At 32.2% G+C, this 14,145-nt stretch overlaps 2 protein-coding genes across 2 annotated transcripts; one reads left to right on the top strand and one right to left on the bottom strand.

Annotated features, from left to right (window-relative positions):
- Positions 1-2,932: 2,932 nt before the first annotated feature.
- Positions 2,933-4,670, bottom strand: LOC141334582 (cystatin-B-like). Its single transcript, XM_073839711.1, has 3 exons — positions 4,507-4,670; positions 3,768-3,869; positions 2,933-3,330 (listed from the first exon to the last, which is right to left on the bottom strand). The coding sequence occupies exons 1-3, from the start codon at positions 4,576-4,578 to the stop codon at positions 3,202-3,204; spliced, it is 303 nt and encodes a 100-aa protein (XP_073695812.1). The 5' UTR covers positions 4,579-4,670; the 3' UTR covers positions 2,933-3,201.
- A 752-nt stretch (positions 4,671-5,422) lies between these two features.
- LOC141335823 (thiosulfate:glutathione sulfurtransferase-like) lies at positions 5,423-13,929 on the top strand. Its single transcript, XM_073841380.1, has 4 exons — positions 5,423-5,715; positions 10,054-10,176; positions 10,251-10,413; positions 13,701-13,929. Exons 1-4 carry the CDS (start codon positions 5,559-5,561, stop codon positions 13,753-13,755), a joined length of 498 nt encoding a protein of 165 aa, XP_073697481.1. The 5' UTR covers positions 5,423-5,558; the 3' UTR covers positions 13,756-13,929.
- The last annotated feature ends 216 nt before the right edge of the window (positions 13,930-14,145 follow it).

Genomic DNA, 14,145 nt, shown 5'->3' with positions numbered 1-14,145 from the left:
CATAAGGTTAAATTTGACAAAACTGAGATCATATACATCATATGAAAGCTCAATAAATAAGCTTTCTAGTGGCGTATGGTTTGTTAGTATAGGACAATATTTGGCAGAGATACAACTATTTGAAAATCTGTAATCTGAGGGTGCAAAAAAAATCCAAATGCTGAGAAAATCACCTTTAAAGTTCTTCAAATTAAGTTCTTAACAATGCATATTACTAATCAAAAATTACATTTTGATATATTTATAGTAGGATTTTACAAAAAAAAATCTTCATGGAACATGATCTTTACTTAATTTCCCAATGATTTTTGGCATAAAAGAAAAATCAATCATTTTGACCCATACAATGTATTTTTGGCTATTGCTACAAATATACCCCAGCGACTTAAGACTGCTTTGTGGTCCAGGGTCACATATTGCTGTATTCAGTATTTGTGTTTTCCATTATAATTAATGCAAATATTTTGAATGTGATTATTATTTGAGACCAATATTCCATCTTATATTTCAGGAAAATACATACAATACTATCTGTTTGTCTGTTTGGAGACTCAAGTAAAGATCAGTTAAATGTATTATTTATAAATGAACTATAAGTTTGATTTTCTAGACTGAAGTCATTCGTGTTTTCTATATCAAACAGTTTGCATGAAATGCAATGGTGAATTTGACTTTGAGGTTGAGAAACAGGATTTGTGGTTAAAGTGACATATGACTTACTCAAACCTCCTTGGCATGAAACACACTTCTGTATTTTTCAGTTGTTTTCTCTGTGGTTGCTACCTACTGTAAGCAGAAAAACATCACAAGACTATGTTTGTCATATATATATATATAGATAGATAGATAGGAGTATATACACAACCAGTTAAACATTTTATGCTTTAGATTACTCTTTGTTTGTTAATATTATTTTTCACATTTTAGAATACCAATAAAGTTTCATAAGATACCATATGGAAGTAATGTAGTGACCAAAAACAGTTAAAACAGAACTGTCTTACTTTTTTTTGTGACAAATTATACCTATATTATACCTTATAATTTAGTCTTTTCTTATTACAACAACTCCATGTGCTGATGTTTTCTTTGCTATCTTAGTTCTGCAGATGCATGATTATTTAGTTAACCAAAACTAGACCAAAATGAGAAAAACTAAAGCCATTAAAAAATGCATTACTTATAATCATAAAATATATACACTACCAGTCAAAAGTTTTTGAACAGTAAGATTGTTTTCAAAGAAGGCTCTTCTGCTCACCAAGCTTGCATTTATTTAATCCAAAGTACAGCAAAACAGTCAAATTTTGAAATCTATTTAAAATATCTGTTTTCTATTTGAATATATTTTGAAATGTAATTTATTCCTGTGATCAAAGCTAAATTTTCAGCATCATTACTCCAGTCTTCAGTGTCACATGATCCTTCAGAAATCATAATATGCTGATTTGCTGTTCAAGAAACATTTATTATTATTGTTATTATTATCATTATTTAAAACAGTTGAGTACATTTTTTTAGGATTATTTGATGAATAGAAAGATCCAAAGACCATTCAAAAGGGAAGGAAATTAATACTTTTATTTAGCAGGGATGATTAAACTGATCAAAAGTGACAATAGAGACATTTACAAACAATTTCTATTTTTGATAAATGCTGTTCTGTACTTTCTATTTATCTAAGAAAAAATGTACTCATCTGTTTTCAACATCATAATAATAATACATGTTTTTGTGCAGCAAATCAGAATATTAGAATGATTTCTGAAGGATTGTGTGACTGTATGATGCTAAAAATTTAGCTTTGAAAATGTATTACTTAGTAATAAATTAAATTTTAAAATATATTCAAATAGAAAGCAGTTGTTTTAAATGGTAAAAAATATTTTTGCTGTACTTTGGATCAAATAAATGCAGGCTTGGTGAGCAGAAGAGTCTTATTTAAAACATTAAAATCTTACTGTTCAAAACCTTCAACAATGACAAAAACACAACTAAATGAAAAACTGAAAAATCAATTAATCAAGTGAAAAACATTTTTTGAAATTTGATGGAAAGAAATAATATTAAAAAACTATATTATCTCACTGATACTAAAATAACTGGTTTGAGTTGATGGACAATGCTGAGAATTTGTAAAATTGCAGAATCAGTATTTTATTATTTGTATTAATAAAAAAGAAAGGAAAATGCCCTGTGCTCCATTATTTCCTTATTTTTTCCTCAGCTCATTCAAGCTAAAAGGCTTATGATTCATTGTTGTGTCAATCTTTTTGTTGAGTGTATTAAAATGCACTGTACTTTTTTGTTTGAATCGGGCCGGACATAGGCATGGGCAAGGTGGGGAAATGCCCCCCTAAATGCTGTGACTGCCCCCCCAAACGTGAAGGCATGCAAAATTCCGAATTTCATAAAAATTTTAAGTAAAATGGTCAGAGCACTCTCTGCTCGCTTTCAAACTAGCTACTGATTGGTAGATGCGTAGGGAGGGAGTGGCTACTCGCTTCACTCGCTTGCTCGTCTCTTTTGGCACGGCAGAGCTCAAAACTCTGACATCGTGGTGCACGTAATGGCAAAATGATTGTTTTGTTTCGTTTTTTTATTAAGTTAATTTAGGAAAACATTTAGAGCATATTTTTATTCGTTCAATATAAGATTTTTTTTTTTAAGTAACGATCAAGCAGCGGCAGACAGCGAGTTGATCATAGCCTGTGTTTGATCAGTTTTGCCTTCTCAAATCATCACGACTTGCCTACAATAAGAGTCCAGGTATAAAACAATGTTAATTTCAACATTAAACTATATAAAAGTGTTTATATTCACCGCCTGTGTTTTATTGGTAATTAATGTAAAAAAAAAAAAATGCTAAAACGCTTGTGTATATTTTCCCATAAACATTCTTTTAGGAAAAAAACACTTGCAATTTGAAATATGAAATTTATTTCCCTTTATTTTAGAATTTTCCATGATATTTTATAAAACAGTCTTGGAATGACCCAATAACCATGTGCAATTATTTAACAACAATACAATGTTTGTAAACGTAAACAAAGATGTGCTGGTCTTACAAAACTCCTCTACATACAGTAGGCACTGGACTGGAGAACATTTGATGGTGTAGAATTGAAGAAAGCTTTTGCAACCACATTATTTGTGTATATTCTCCATACAGTATGGCATTTTATCATCTGTGTGCATGCATTAGAAGTATTCAATAAGATCCTGTTCAGTTTTCGACACCTGGATCCCATGCAGCTGGAGCTTTCCTCCAGTGTGAGGAAGCGCCTTGTGAACCCTCAGATGAACGCATTGATCACTTCCTACATTTACCTGAAAAGAGAGATATTGAGCATGAAATACTACACAAAATAGATATTGATGCAATAGGCAAGTTGCAACCTGGCAACCCAAACAGCTGATAAAAACAACACAATAATTAATAAGTAATCCACACCACTCCAGTCCATCATTAACATCTTGTGTAGTCATTATGGACTGCATTTTGTCTAGAAGCAACTGTTTGTAGTTAAAAATGTCTTAACAATTGATTTGTTTCTTACAAACACACAACTTTTGGCTGCACAAGATGTTAACTGATGAACTGGAGTGGTGTGGATCACTTGTAGATTATTGTTTTTTATCAGCTGTTTGGCACCCTTTCACTATAATGCTGCATTTCTCCAAATCTGATGAGGAAACAAACTCCTCCACACCTTGGCCTGAGGGTGAATACTTTTTTGGCTTATATCCTGATTTTAAAAGTTTACCTTGATAAAGTAGTTGGTTCCGGCCACGACCTGAGTGGTGAAAGATTTGGCAACGAAAACATCAAACTTCTTCCCTGCCTTCTCTTCTGCATGATGTTTGACCTGAATCAAAAGACACAGATTTCATATTTAATGCAAACATTAAAATGTCATTAAAATAAAGTCATAAAATGTGTTTCTTTTTCCCCTTTGACCTAGACTGAAAAGCCTGTTTTGCAGAAAGTATGTGATTTGTCAAGTTTGACGAATTACTATGACACACCCAAACACTTACTCAACATCACGGGAAGATTGGCAATTCATTTGTGTTTTGTATAAGCATTTATTTATTCATTTTATGGGTCTAGACTATGACACAAAGCAAAACACACATTTTTGATAACACTGCAGTGTATCATCACCAAGTAATAACAATTGGCTCTTTGAAGACTATAATAAACTTTTTATCTTCCATAATGCAGTGTGTCACACAATATAAGTTAATTTAACAAAACAATGAAATATATAAATCAAATGCAACGAAAACTGCTTCCTTATAACTTTTTGAGCTTGCATTTTCCCTTGCAATTTCTGCATGCTATTGTACATTTTTTATTTATTATTTGCTTATTTTATTAACATATAGCGTGGTGACTTCTAAATATTAATAAATAGCTTATAACTAAGCAATACACATCACATGCATCACCATATCAGCTGACCTACAGCATATAAACAAAAGAAGAAGCTCCAGTCTCACCTCATCGCAGATCTTCTGCACCTCAGGTGTGGCTTGCTTCACCTCGGATGGACCTCCAACCGGTTTAGACATGACTGTAATTTGCCGTTTATTGGTGTCGAGTTGTAAAAATGTGTTTTAGGCTGTTCAATACATAGAAATGTCAGTGCTACAGTATTTATGTTGTCTAGATCATATGACTATGAGCCATCACTGGAACGTACCATGTGTTCAAAAGAAGCGGGGGGTTGATAAAAACAATTGTACAACAAGTTATGGCTGTAAAAGTAATGATTATAAATTAAATCATATATAAATAAGGTTGTTTTTTAAATAGTGAAATATTCATACATAATATTATCTGATTCATCATGGTTCGTTCCGCTTATATTTTGGTTTAGTCCGAGGCGGACCAACACCGTGTACAAAAAGGAGTAGAAAGACAATAGTGGGCGTGGCTTAGGAGACCAAGCGTTCTGTCTGATTGGTGAAATCCGATCGTATAAATACAAACTTTTTTATTTTAATTGCACATGGCATTTTTTCATTTTAATGGCTTTTGTAATTACTTAATTACTTTATTAAAGAGAAATTTATTGTCGAGACACCTGCAGAAGTAGAAAGGCAAGCGACGCCGTCACGTGGTACATGTTACTATTCTCAGCGCTGATATAAACGCACCAATCACGATCCATTGTGATTACTTGATAAAGTTTGATTTGAATTGCATTTAAAATAATGATTGTGAACAAAATGTATGTATATATCACATATTGATTATTTAAATAATAGGTTTAAACGATTAAAGTGAAACATCTCTAATAAAACATAAAACGCCCACGCGTGTGCAAGCGGACGAATAGCGTAATTGGATTTTGAGCCTCTGAGCGCCGCCTGGAGGAAAACATAATTTATGTTTGACTGTAAACATTGTCAGACAGCTACACTTGGATTCGTGTAATCGCCTCAGTCATACACTGATACTTAGTTAAATCAAACTGACTGCTTTAGATCAGTCATAGCTGCACTTTTTAGACTTAATCTTGTCTGTACTTTAAAGAAATTCGATAGAGATGAATCCAGTGATGCACGTGAGTTCAGGTGTGTGCGCTCTAGTGGCGCTCCTACTTCTGTCTGTTTTAGCAGATAGTACGGATCAGTGTGAAAATGGAGCTGATGACAACTGCAATAAATGGACACAAACATCTGACAGTCGACCTCTAGATACAGGTAAAATATTTAGCTCTTATTGTATTTGAGTTAATTGCGTAATAATAATGTCTGAAATGATGAAAATGTTAGAGAAATGTGTCAAAAGTCTACTTTAATAGGCAATGCATGTATTTTAATGGCTTATTTGCGAAACAAAATAATTTTATGCATCTAACGAACATGGGAAAGGTAACACCTGTCTACACAGAAGCCTAAGCATGCGAGTTTGCACGTATGGTCAGTGACTCAAGGGTCAATTTAAGTTTAATGTTGCATCATATGATGAACTAGTTGGCTTTGCCATAGCCTTCCTGATGTCTATAATTAGGAGATGAAATTATAAGATAGAAAAAGTCGAAATGCTGACATACCATAGATAAAAAGTAGAAATTGACATAAATGTAAAAATTATGAGATAAAAAGTAAAAATTCGTACATAAAAAGTAATAAATTCTGGCATAGACATAAAAATGGTGGCAAAAAAGGTTACAATTATGACACTTTGAGTCATGATGTGATAAAAAGTAAATATTTTGAGATAAAAAGTAGGCTTTAGAAATTATGACATAAAAGAAAAATTATGTATACATATAAGTAAAACATTATAGATAAAATTATGAGAAAATAGTCATAATCATCACACAAAAAGTCAAAATTATGAGATACTCCTGATTATGAGACAAAAAGCAGAAATTATGACAGAAAATTATCAGATAAAAAGTCAGTTATGTTATGGCATAGAAAGTTGTTATGATATACTAAAGGTAGAAATTATGACATAAACGTAATAATTATGACATAAAAAGTGAGTCATGATGGGATAAAATTCAGAGATAAAAAGTAAAAAAAAAAAATGACATAAAAGTCAAAATTATGAGACAGAAAAAAGTCAAAATTATGACAGATAAAAAGTAGAAATTTTGACATAAATGTAAAAATTATGAGATAAAGTTACACGTCTGAATAACTGAGTCATGATAAGTTAAGATTCTGACATAAAAAGTCTAAATTATGACATGAACTTAAAAATGGTGACAAAAAAGGTTACAATTATGACACTTTGAGTCATGATGTGATAAAAAGTAAATATTTTGAGATAAAAAGTAGGCTTTAGAAATTATGACATAAAAGAAAAATTATGTATACATATAAGTAAAACATTATAGATAAAATTATGAGAAAATAGTCATAATCATCATACAAAAAGTCAAAATTATGAGATACTGCTGATTATGAGACAAAAAGCAGAAATTATGACAGAAAATTATCAGATAAAAAGTCAATTATGGCATAGAAAGTTGTTATGAGATAATAAAGGTAGACATTATGACATAAACGTAATAATTATGACATAAAAAGTGAGTCATGATGGGATAAAAAGTTAAAAATTTTTAGATAAAAAGTAAAAAAAACTGACATAAAAGTAAAAATTATGAGACAAAAAAGTCAAAATTATGGCATAAAAATCAAAATAATGACAAAAAAAGTTAAAACTATGGCACATTGATTAATGACGAGATAAAAAGTAAAAAATCTGACGTAAAAGTAAAATTTTATATATACATTAAAAGTAAAAAATAGAAATAAAATTATGACAAGTAAGTCATGTTGTAAGTCTTAATTATGAGAAAACAGTCATAATTATCACACAAAAAGTCAAAATTATGAGACAAAAAGTAGAAATTATGACAAAATGATAAAAATCATTACCTAACCCTAACCCTAACCCATCAGATAAAAAGTCAATTATGGCATAGAAAATCGAAATTATGAGATACCATAGATAAAATGTAGAAATTATGACATAAATGTGAATAATATGACATATAAAGTTACAATTCTGACACATTGAGTCCTGATGAGATAAAAAGTTACAATTTTGAGATAAAAAATAAAAAACATCACATAAAAGTAAAAATTATGAGATAGGTAAAAGTCTAAATTGTGACACACCATAGATAACATGTTGAAATTATGACATAAAAATTTTAATTAAAAAAAATTAAAACTATAACACATTGATTAATGATCAGATAAAAAGTAAAAATATGACGTAAAAGTAACATTTTATATATACATTAAAAGTAAAAAACATAGATACAATTATGACAAGTAAGTCATGTTGGAATAAAATTATGACATGTCTTAATTATGAGAAAATAGTCAATTATCACACGAAAAGTCAAAATTATGAGATACTCTAATGATTATGAGACAAAAAGTATAAATTAAAACAAAACATGATCAGATAAAAACTCAATTATGGCATAGAAAGTCGAAATTATGAGATACCATAGATGAAAAGTAGAAATTATGACATAAACATAAAAATTATGACATTAAAAGTTAAAATTGAGATAATTAAAGTCATGATGGGATAAAAAGTTACAATTTTGAGATAAAAAGTAAAAAATAGAAAAAAGTCGAAATTATGACATACCATAGATAAAAAGTTGAAATTTTGACATAAGACTCAAAATGTTATGTATACATAAAAGTAAAAGTCATGTTGGGATAAAAAGTTAAAATTCTGACACATTGATTAATCATGAGGAAAAAAAACTAAACATTTTGAGATAAAAAAGTAGAAATTATGACATAAAAGTAAAATGTTATATATACGTAAAAAAGTAAAAAATTATACAATTATGGCACTAATGTTGGGATAAAAAAATCAAAATTATGACGTACTAAGTTGTAATTATGAGAAAATAGTTATAATTATCACGCTTTCATAAATTTTTATAAAAATTTATTTTATTAAAAGTCTTACATTTTTATAAAAATATATATTTTTAAATTATTATTTTTATTCATACATGTTCTTGACTGGCTTGTGATATTCGGTACCTTATTCTTATGCTGCATTAATTTTTTTGAGTGAAAAACTACTTTCACGTAGTATATTTGTTTAGTTTGATGAATTACTATGACAAACCCTTATGATTATTGATTCATTCAGGTTATTGTTGTGTTTGGGTGGGAGTCTACATTCCCATGAGAATCTACACTATGACGCATTACGTAATACACACTTTTTTTTTCTGATGATGCACTGTTTCCACTGTTAGTCAGTTTTAGAGGGCAAAATAAAGAATTGTCTAACAAAATATAAATGTAATAAAATATTTGAATTAAACAAATACATTTCTATAGGTGGCACAACCCTGTTATTTATATATATCTTAATTATTTCATTGTAACTTAGATGAATTGTTATTCTTTTCTGACGGATCACGTGACACTGAAGCCTGGAGTAATGATGCTGAAAATTCAGTTTTGCATCACAAGAATTAATTAAAATTTTAAATATATTTACATAAGAAAGAGTTATTTTAAATCATAATATTACTGTTTTTACTGAATTTTAGATTTTCAAAAAGTAGCCTTGAACATAAGACATTTTAAAAACATACTACAGTGCCTTCATTTTTTTTCACGTTTTGTTGCAGCATTATGTTAAACTGCTTTAAATTACTTTTTTCCACATCAATCTACATCTCATACACCATAATGACAAAGCACAAAACAGGTTTGTAACAACTTTGCAAATTTATTAGAAAAAAAAAAAACTGAAAAGATCCCGTTGCATAAGTATTCATACCCTTTTCTGGGACACTCGAAATTTAGCTCAGGAGCATTCATATTGCTTCTAGATGTTACTACACTTGGAGTGGAGTTAAACTGTGGCAAATTCATTTGAATGAGTTTGATTTAGAAAGGCACACGCCTCTCAGAAAAGGTCTAACAGCTGAAAATGCACATCAGAGCAAAAACCAGGTCCTGAGGTCAAGATAACTGCCTGTAGAGCTCAGTGACAGACTTGTGTTAAGGCAATGATCTAGGGAAGAGTTCAGAAACAAATCTGCTGCATTGAAGGTTCACAGAAGCATGTAGCCTCCATTATCCATAATGGAAGATGATTGGATCAACTAGGACTCTAGAAAATGTCTGCCAGAGCTTGAGAGGTGAAAAGGTGAGGCAAAGAATGGCAGATAATTGCCAAATGCCGACGTGCAAAGCTTGTCACATCATACCCAAAAAGACTTGAGGCAGTAAAGGAGCTTCAACTAAGTACTGAGTTACAATGAATACTTATGCAATGTACTTAATTCAGTGTTTTATTTTTAATAAATTTGTAAAATTTGCAAATTTGTTTTTTGCCTTGTCATTATCATGGTGTATGAAGTGTAAATTGATGTGGGGGAAAAACTAATTTAAAGCAGTTTAACATAATGCCTCAACAAAACGTGAAAAAAATGAAGGGGTATGAATACTTTTGCAAGGCACTGTGTATGAATTAACAGCAGTTTGTAGTCAGTACTCAGATATGTTCTCACCTGTGGTGTGTTTCAGATGATGTTGTGACGTACGAGCAGCTGAAGGAAATGATGTCCACCGGAAGCATCCAGCTCTTCGATGTTCGTGAACCAGACGAGCTGGAAGCAGGATTCATTCCAGGAGCCACTAACATTCCCTGTAAGTCACCAACACACAAAGATCTGCACAAACACACACAGACATGATGAGTTACAGTGTTTTTGGTCATGCAGTGGGAGACGTGGAGCAGGCCCTCAAACTGAGCCCAGATCAGTTTAGAGAGCGCTACGGCGTCCCAAAGCCTGGTTTAGAGGACTCAGGCTTTGTGCTGTACTGCCAGAGGGGCATCCGCAGCCTCACCGCGCTGGAGTTTGCAAGAGATCTGGGATACAGCAAGTATGATCACACACACACACACACACACACACACACACACTGGTATTCCTATATATGGGGCATTTCTATCGGTGTAATTTAATACAGAGGTTTTTTCTACATGGTTTTTAACTGAAAAATCTTTTATTAGCATTTTTAAATGTGTGAATCCTGGACCACAAAACCAGTCGTAAGGGTAAATTTTTGGATATTAAAGGGGTAGTTCACCCAAAAATGAAAATTTGATGTGTATCTGCTTACCCCCAGGGCATCCAAGATGTAGGTGACTTTGTTTCCTCAGAAAAACACAAACGAAGATTTTTAATGAAAACCGGTGCAGTCTGCCAGCCTTATCATGGACGTGGATGGGCACCAGACCTTTAAAAGTAAACAAAAACATGCACAGACAAATCCAAATTACACCCTGCGGCTCGTGACGATACATTGATGTCCTAAGACACGAAACGATCGGTTTTTGTGAGAAACTGAACAGTATTTATATCATTTTTTACCTTTGATACACAGCCACGTCCATCTGTCATGAGCACGAGTTTGGCATCAGTCACGTCACATGTGCACGCGCTCTGGCGTAGTATCCTGGAAAGTATCCTGGAAATCCAGAGGTCTCGCGAGAGCACAATTTGAATTGTCTCTGGAAGACACTCTGGCATCGAGCAATGATGCACGTTACTGCATTACGTAAGCAGTTCTGGGAACCAATCAAATCGGTGTATCTGATGTAGGCGGGCCAGAGGCGAGCTAAGCTGATGACGACAGCGCTACACTGCAAAAAATGCTTTTCTAGCTTAGATTTTTCGTCTTGTTTCCAGCCAAAATATCTAAAAATTCTTAAATCAAGAAGGATTTTCTAGACAAGTAAAAATTATTTTCTTTTTTTCAGAAAAAAAATAGTCAAAATTAAGTGAGTTTTTGCTTAGAACAAGCAAAATAGTCTGCCAATGGGGTGAGAAAAAAAATCTTATTTCAAACAGAAAACAAGATTATTTTTCTTACCCCATTGGCAGATTATTTTGCTTGTTTCAAGCAAAAATGCATTTAATTTTGACCTTTTTTTCTGAAAACTAGACAATAATTTTTACTCATCTAGAAAATTCTTCTCGATTTAAGAATTTTTAGATATTTTGGCTGGAAACAAGACAAAAAATCTAAGCTAGAAAAGCATTTTTTGCAGTGTACGACTTCCGGAATCATTTAGTAAACATTGAAAGATGACTACAGATGAACACCAGTTGTTTGCAACGGCTTTGGCCGCTACAATGAACGAGTTAGACTTGGCTTTTCATATAAAAGAGGAACAGAAAACCGCGCTCGAATCGTTCCTTTGCAAGAAGGACGTTTTTGCTGTTTTGCCGACTGGATACGGCAAGAGTTTAATCTATCAGTTAGCTCCGCTGGTAGTTAAGCGTATGGGGCGACCACGAAGAAGAACAGATCCGAAGCGGGCAATGCCAGATGGCATTCGGCAGTCTCGAGTCCTGGCTGTTAAAAAAGAAGTGGCGATAAATGTTAGCGAACAAGGTCTACCGGGACAACCTGATCGGGATTGTGGTGGATGAGGTCCATCTCATTTACAAATGTAAGAGTCACTTGGTAAACTTACTGTAACGAAAAACTGAACCATTCAATAGTAATACAGTAGCCTAACTTGAACAGGACGATATGTCTCGCTGCTAAATGAAAAGCTAGTGCTAGCGTCTATCCACATATTAGTTGATAGTTAATGAATAGTTTGATCGGACCTAATTGTTTTATGAGGTTGATTCGGCTGTTGTAATTAATAGTTATTAATCTTGTCACATTGTTTATGTTATAAAATTGAAATCCACTCTTATATGTTCACCGTCGCTCTGGATACGTCACACCGTGTATTGTTGTGATTGGTCAGGAGTTATCCAATTGCGTGCAGTTAGAGTTTCAAATGCATGCTTGGTGCCGCCCCTCGAGTTAGGCCCTTTTCATTGCTCGATGCCAGACCCTTAATCTTAAAGCCCCACTAAGTAACTTTTTTTACCTTAAAATAATGTTTCCGAACTCATGTCAGTGGTTCATCAACTCATAACAGGGTGAAACGGCACTTTCGCATTCACTTTGCGACCCTCTATCAGCCATAACAGCACTATGTAAGTTTGGGTCGTCGGGTCGCGGTTTTGTAGTTCAAATGTTACTACAAATGCGACTTGCTTCACGGCAGGCTTCACTAAAGGTTTTCATACTTTTATAATGTCATACAACATACTCTACCTTGTCACTGGACATCGTTATTTCCAAAGCCGGTCCTGGATAGCCTTTCAAACAAATAACGTGCATGTGACGCGACGGTAGGCTAAATTATTTACGACAGCGGTAATGGACAATTCCGCTTCTAACCTGTAGAGGGAGCATTGAGGGAAAAGTTACTTAGTGGGGCTTTAATAGATTAGGGTCTGGATTTTTCAAGGCTAGCGTTAAAGTTGTCCAAATTTAGTTTTTAGCAATGCACATTTCAAATCAAAAAAATACGTTTTGATATATTTACGGGAGGAAATTTACAAAATATCTTCATGCAACATGATCTTTACTAAATATCCTAATGATTTTTGGCATAAATGAAAAATCGATAATTTTGACCCATACAACGTATTTTTGACAATTGCTACAAATATACCCCAGCGACTTAAGACTGGTCCAGGGTCACATATATCTGTATAGTTTTACTGACTTTTATTTAAGTTTGAATTATTTTAGCAAATCAAGTTAAACTAAATGAAACCGAGAAATCTTTCCTTCGTAACTAGCTGAAATGAAAGAAGTTGTATTTTTTTAGTTTTTTTTTTATTTCAGGTAATGTTTGATTTATTTCAAGTAACAAAATGGTTTTCTTTATGGTTTTAGTGTTTTTGTTGTTGTAGTTGTGTTTTTGCTATAGAAAAGTGTTTTTCTAGGTTTAAAACATAAGATTTACGTTTTTTTTATCTTCTGGGGACATCTACATAACACTACACAGGCAATGGTTTACACAAACAATTTAAGGAAAATAAAATAAAATAAATAAAAAATACATACATACCTGAAAATAAATTAATAAAATAATACACTGTAAAGGCTATAGTCATTTGCTCTAAAATAATAAAATTACTATTTGCTAGAAAAAACTCTACAAATACTGCAATTAAATGTGTGTGTGTGTGTGTGTGTGTGTTTTAATCTGCTTAAAAAGACAAAAACCTAATAATAATAATAATTCATTTAATTTATGCTTACTCACAAATTACAAAACTCATCATAATGTGTGTGTTTTTGTTTCTCAGGGCCCGTCATTATGCAGGAGGATACAACGAATGGATTCAGCTGGAACCTCAGTAAACAAAACTAATTTCCGCTCTGTGAAAGACTGTGAAGATGACGACTGAAATTTATACAGCACTTGATTGTAAAAATGACAACACAGACCAAAAATGTATTATTCAGAATATCTCAGATGTCTATATATTTTTGGTAAAAAAAAAAGAGAAAATGATAATAAATAATTAATGAATATTGCATTGCAAATGTTTATGATAATTTGGTTGTTTTTATGCCATAGTATGATTTTGATATGATTTTGTCAGATTAAACTCCATAGCAATTAACCATAGCACTAACATAATAAAAAGTTTGACATAAAATGTACATTTACATTGACAGATTGAGTCATGACTAGATAAAAAAGTAAACATTTTGAAATAAAAGGTAGGAATTATGACATAAAAGTAA

The sequence above is a fragment of the Garra rufa genome, chromosome 5 (assembly GCF_049309525.1).
Source record: "Garra rufa chromosome 5, GarRuf1.0, whole genome shotgun sequence".
In the NCBI taxonomy this organism is placed as follows: domain Eukaryota; kingdom Metazoa; phylum Chordata; class Actinopteri; order Cypriniformes; family Cyprinidae; genus Garra; species Garra rufa.
The sequence above is the reverse complement of the archived record's forward strand: the minus strand, read 5'-3'. Positions and strand labels throughout refer to the sequence as shown.

What these genes read in the sequence shown, in the direction of transcription:
- LOC141335823 (XM_073841380.1), top strand. Translation starts at nt 5,559, where the DNA reads ATGAATCCAGTGATGCACGTGAGTTCAGGTGTGTGCGCTCTAGTGGCG. An exon ending in AGGAGCCACTAACATTCCCT is followed by an intron (nt 10,177 to 10,250) that starts GTAAGTCACCAA and finishes TTGGTCATGCAG; the next exon opens with TGGGAGACGTGGAGCAGGCC. An exon ending in AGAGATCTGGGATACAGCAA is followed by an intron (nt 10,414 to 13,700) that starts GTATGATCACAC and finishes TTTGTTTCTCAG; the next exon opens with GGCCCGTCATTATGCAGGAG.
- LOC141334582 (XM_073839711.1), bottom strand. Translation starts at nt 4,578, where the DNA reads ATGTCTAAACCGGTTGGAGGTCCATCCGAGGTGAAGCAAGCCACACCT. An exon ending in TGCAGAAGATCTGCGATGAG is followed by an intron (nt 3,870 to 4,506) that starts GTGAGACTGGAG and finishes CTTTTGATTCAG; the next exon opens with GTCAAACATCATGCAGAAGA. An exon ending in GAACCAACTACTTTATCAAG is followed by an intron (nt 3,331 to 3,767) that starts GTAAACTTTTAA and finishes CTCTCTTTTCAG; the next exon opens with GTAAATGTAGGAAGTGATCA.